The sequence below is a fragment of the Plectropomus leopardus genome, unplaced genomic scaffold, assembly GCF_008729295.1.
Source record: "Plectropomus leopardus isolate mb unplaced genomic scaffold, YSFRI_Pleo_2.0 unplaced_scaffold29527, whole genome shotgun sequence".
Taxonomy (NCBI): Eukaryota; Metazoa; Chordata; class Actinopteri; order Perciformes; family Serranidae; genus Plectropomus; species Plectropomus leopardus.
The window spans coordinates 1-5,480 of NW_024632187.1; the positions used below are offsets into that span (position 1 = coordinate 1).

Consider the following 5,480-nt stretch of genomic DNA (forward strand, 5'->3'; position numbering starts at 1 on the left):
TGCAGAAAGTTAAGACAACGCGAAGGCTGAAGTACTTTTGCTGTATTTTTTTGCAGCGCAGTGTTTATGAGGCCTCTTGCTTTCATATAAGCTGAAACTGAAGGGAAACCTTCATGTTTCTGTGCATCGCAGACTGCAGCTGTTTGTGTTCTTTATTATATCTGCAGCATCTTCAGCAGATCAAACTCCCCCTCGTCCTTCTCTCCAGCTGGCAGGGAACGTTCCCACAACATTAGCTAACGTTACCTACAAGTTGCGATAATGTTTAAAAAAAAAAAAAAAGATCTGATGTTCAAAGAACGTTTAAAGGATGTTTATCATTTAAAACAATGTTCCTGTGAGGTTAAATGCTGACAAAGATGCAACGTTTTTCCTGCAACATTCAGGGGATGTTTCTGTGACGTTGAGAGGAACATAAAATGTTCCCACAATGTTACAGAGAACAAAGTGAGGACGTTTATAAGCAACACTCAGAAAATGAGAAAATGTTGAAAAGGACTGAGATCACGGAGCTTTTTTAGTTAAATGTAATGTAAGGTGATATATTAACAAAACATAACAAATAAAACATTTTTTGATGTTTATAGAGAATTTTGCCCAAACCTGGGAACATTAAGAAAACTTGCTGCTGAAAAACGTTACTAAAACCTTAAGTGGTTGCATTGTAACATTCTCAAAATGTTTTAAGAACCAAAATTTGCTAATAGGGTCATTGCGATATCAGCTGACATGATTTCATCTGTGTTTTTTGGGGGGTTTTTTTCAAGCGTCCAGCTGCAACAGCATGTGATGTGAGTTAAAATAAAACAGCAAAGAGCAAAACCAACCCGGTTGACTTCAGAGGGGTCTGAGGTCGTCCGTTCACGTGTGCTCAAAAAAACTAAATCAAACCAAAACGGACCAAGGGTGCAAACATCCCGAGCTTGTGCTGTGTGTGTTGTGTTGGATAATATTTCACAAGTCTCACCTCAGTTCCTGTTTTTGTTTTTGTTTTTTTTCCCCAGAAATGTCAGTAAGACGCTGTATATAAGAGGAGTCGTTCCTCCTCAGCAGCAGCACCTCCTCACAGGCTCGACTGAAGATACTCAGAAGAGAAGAGAAGGAAGTTCTGCTGCAGGTTTGCACCAAACTTTATCATCTTCTGACTTTATTTCTCTGCACTGAGTCGGTCCGGTTCATCTGTTCATGTCTCTGTGTGTTTAATACAGTCCTCATCTGCACCATGAAGCCTCTGACTGCGTCTGCGCTCGTCTGCGCCCTGATGGCTCTGACTCGAGCTGCTGGTGAGATTTTTATATGCAGCACACACGTTACAGATGTGTGAATTATCAATGAACTCTTTGGGACTTTTTTTTTCAAAAACATGAGAGGAAGGCTAACGTAACAAGAAAAGAGCAAAAACTTTGTAAAAAATTAATTAAAAGTTACAAAAAAATTACTTGACAAAAATATATTTATATTTGTTTTTTTAATTCTTTTTAAGTTTTTAATATGTCTCTCTCCCTCTTTTACCTATTCTTTTTCCAAATTTCTGATAATTTTCTTGTCACCTTTTACTAATTTCTTGCAATTTGCAGGACACTTATTGTAAAGTTTCTCGTTGCCTTTTCCCTCAGATTATCAAAGAGGAATCAAACCATTTTGTTTATGATTTGAAGGTTAAAATATTTTTTGACAGGCATCTGAAAGCAGCAAAAGAAAGCTCATATCAGTCTAAGTTTCAAACAGCTGAAATAACAATAAAGAAATAATCCAAGTCGATAACTGTCGTGTCACATTTTCCAGCTGCTCCAGATGGAATACCCGTCGATGACCAAGAAGGTGAGTGGCTTTAAAAATGTCACTTTAATGATGATATTTAAACTTATGTGATACTTTAACATGCATCTTGTTAATTTATATCGTGTTATGTTACAGTGACTCATACAATGTTATCATAACTTTTAATATATATTGCATTGTGTTATGTTATATTATGTTGCTTTTTCATTAACTTATGCCTTATTTAACATCCATGCTGTTATTTTATATTGTGTTGTTGATTTGTACTTATTAATTTTTTTTAAATGCATGCTGCTATTTTTTATTATGTTGAAATGTTTTTTATAATGTTATGTTAACTTATGTCATCACATTATATACTATATTGTAATATTTTATAGCTTCTTTATGCCATCAAAATCAGTCTATTTAATACAGTATAGAGACTTTAACACTAACTAAACTGTCTTGGTCCTCAGGGGAGACTGAGCTGGTCAAGAGAACGATATCTTGTCCCAGCGAATGGACTGAGCTTGGCCGTCGCTGTTACCGCTACGTCCCAAGATCCATGACCTGGGCCAGAGCTGAGGTGGCGTCTCTGCAACAAGCTCATTTACATGCAAACAGCGACATTATTACATTTTTTTACATTCTGTGTATCTCTTCTGTAGAAAAACTGTCTGTCCCAGGGAGGACACCTGGCGTCCGCCAGCAGCCTCTCAGAGTACCGTAATATTCAGAAGGTGATACTGAGCGCCACCCAAGCGTATCATCAGGCATGGATCGGAGGCACTGATGCACAAGAGGTATTTTATGTATTATTGCACAACTTACAAATATTGTCTCTAATAAAATGTGAAGCATGCTCTTTATGTATTCGTATGATACGAGACTCATATCCTGTAATATTGCATTATATTCTGTTTCATATGTTACATACTATACTGTACTACATTATGTAAAGGCTAAAACGTTTTAAAGAAAAATAAATCCGCAAAAACTACAAAAAAAAAAATGTTTTAGCAGTTGAAAAGTATTCTGTTTCTACTCAGCACTAATTTATAACTGCTAATATTTTAACATCTCTTAACATAAATAAAGTTTAAAAACAAGTTTTTCAGGGTAAACTGGGTGCATAAAAAACCATAAAAATAGAGCTTGTTCATCAAAAAGGAGGAAACAACTATCTCCCCTTAAGAGGTACGAAATACTGCTACCTTGTAATTTAGTTTGCCATTTGTAATTTCTATATTTTTTAAACCTTTTTCAACCTTTTTTCCCTATGTTTCTCTTTTATTTTATGTAATGGTCTGTTTTACTTTTTCTTCCAGCTCAAGTATTGGTTCTGGACTGACGGTAAACCATTCAACTACCAGTACTGGTGTCAAGGAGAGCCGAACAACCTTGGCGGCTATCAGCACTGTTTGCAGATAAATCATGGAGGTAAAACAACAGAGTGCTTATTGTAGGAGTGATAAAAATGAATAATAATGATACAATCTGAAAGAAAAAAGGTGATTGAACTCAGACATATATTAGGACTGCTGCTGTCTCAGCGGTCAAGGTCACTGTGATGATCCGTTCTGATTCTTGTGCATGTGATATCTCAAAAACAACTTGAGGGAACCTCTTCAAATTTGGTACCTACATTTATCTGAGCGCAACAATGAACTGATTAAAATTTGGGCATCAAAGCTCATGAACACGATATCTCAAGAACATCTTGAGTGAATTTCCTGAAATTTAACACAAATATCCACTTTGAGTAAAAGATTAACTGATGAGGATTTGGTGGTCAAGGTTTCACTGTGACATCACAAAAACATGTTTTTAGCCATAGCTCAGAATTTATATGCTAATAATGATTAAATCTCACACAAATGTCTTACAGGATAAAATATTGAAGACATTTTCACCTCAAATCTTCAGTGCTGATCTTGAAATAGTGCTGATTTTATGGACTTTCTGTGCTGCTGACGGCAAGATCAGCAACATCATTTACATTTAGACTTTTTTTTTTGCACTTGTTTGTGTTTGTTATTTTTGACCATAATGTTGTCACCTAAGTGTATCAGTTAAGCATTGCTAACGTTTTTGTTTGTGCAGCCTTCGATGACTCACCTTTTTTTGTGTACTTGCAGATGGGAAGTGCTGGGATGACCTGAACTGCGCTGTCCATTTACCGTCTGTCTGCTCCAGGGATTAGGGAAGATTCGGGGCTGACACGGAGGATGACGCACACATTGTGTGCATGCTTTTAAATACATCTGTCTTTCCAACATCAGCCTCACATGTGAGCTGAATCTTTCTTTTCTATCGCTGTAACGCAACTTAAGGAATGAAGCGACAAGTGACACACAGGAGCTGGATTGTCTCTGAGGCTCTGAGCCTTTCAACAAGAGACCGAATGTGTTATGAAAAGAATGCTTTTACTTGCAGATTGAACTCTTTTTTCTGATCTTATTAAGAATTAAAGGCAAAGTATTGAAACAAACTGGTCTGTGTTATGGTCTGACCAAAAAGAGACTTAAAAAGACCACAAAGAGATGCAAAGGAACTGCAAAGCGACACAAAATAACTACAAAGATACAAAAGTGTTCAAAACAACATAAAATGACCTTGAAGAGACAAAAAAAACTGCAAATAGACTCAAAATTGCTACAAAAAGACATTAAATTAGCTCACAGAGACACAAAATGAATACTAAATGGCATGCAGTGACCAAAAATTGAAACAAACATTTACACTAAATTACTGTAAAGAGAACCAAAATTGCAAAAAAAACAGACAGATGTGACCGTAGAAACCAAAGATGACAGCAAAGAGACACTTAATTGCTATCAAGATAACCTGAAATTAACAAAAAAAGATTGCAAAGACACAAAAAGCATAAAATGAATGCATACAGAAGTAAAATTACCTTAAAGGGACACAAATTGCTACTGAGACCTGAAATTGTTACAAATAGACATAAAATTACTTCAGACACACAAAATGGCCTCAAAGAGACACAAAATGACATCCAACTGATTAAAAATGACTGCTGAAAACAAAATTCCTATAAAATAACATAAAATGACTGCAAACAGGCATAAAGTTGCAACAATAAGACAGAAAATTATCTTCAAAAAAGAGAGACATAATTGCTATAAAAAAAAACATAAAAGGACCCCAAAGAAACACAAAACAAGACATAAAATGACCTAAAATGACCACTAAATATTGTCACAAAAACATATGAAATGACTGCGTTGAATAACATTTGGCATCCCCGCCCTCCGACTTACATATTCACTGTTGTCGAAGCAAACAGTCTGTGTTGATTCTCATAAATGTAAACTCCCTCCGAGCTCCAAATGTCACATATAAAGTGAAGAATTCATATTGAAGCAGTTTCTAGACCAGAGGCGAAGTCACTGAACTGAACCGAGCTCTGCACAGTCTGTCTCACAGAGTCCGTCTCACAGCGTCTGTCTCACAGCGTCTGTCTCACAGAGTCCGTCTCACAGCGTCTGTCTCACAGAGTCCGTCTCACAGCGTCTGTCTCACAGAGTCCGTCTCACAGCGTCTGTCTCACAGAGTCTGTCTCACAGACTTTCCTAGCATAATGTGTTGTAAAAAAGTGTCAAAAAGTCAATATAATATAATAGAAATCTGGAAATAAAAATAACATATACAATATATATTAAAAATAAATACAGTACAAAAAAAATAAATGA

At 36.1% G+C, this 5,480-nt stretch overlaps 1 protein-coding gene across 1 annotated transcript; it reads left to right on the forward strand.

The window, feature by feature from the left end:
• The first annotated feature begins 1,046 nt into the window (after positions 1 to 1,046).
• LOC121938448 (ladderlectin-like) lies at positions 1,047 to 4,255 on the forward strand. The gene is made up of 7 exons (XM_042481691.1): positions 1,047 to 1,117; positions 1,209 to 1,283; positions 1,786 to 1,821; positions 2,241 to 2,350; positions 2,433 to 2,567; positions 3,093 to 3,204; positions 3,903 to 4,255. Exons 2-7 carry the CDS (start codon positions 1,223 to 1,225, stop codon positions 3,965 to 3,967), a joined length of 519 nt encoding a protein of 172 aa, XP_042337625.1. The 5' UTR covers positions 1,047 to 1,117; positions 1,209 to 1,222; the 3' UTR covers positions 3,968 to 4,255.
• Positions 4,256 to 5,480: the final 1,225 nt, after the last annotated feature.

What these genes read in the sequence shown, in the direction of transcription:
- LOC121938448 (XM_042481691.1), top strand. Translation starts at nt 1,223, where the DNA reads ATGAAGCCTCTGACTGCGTCTGCGCTCGTCTGCGCCCTGATGGCTCTG. An exon ending in ACCCGTCGATGACCAAGAAG is followed by an intron (nt 1,822 to 2,240) that starts GTGAGTGGCTTT and finishes CTTGGTCCTCAG; the next exon opens with GGGAGACTGAGCTGGTCAAG. An exon ending in TTTGCAGATAAATCATGGAG is followed by an intron (nt 3,205 to 3,902) that starts GTAAAACAACAG and finishes GTGTACTTGCAG; the next exon opens with ATGGGAAGTGCTGGGATGAC.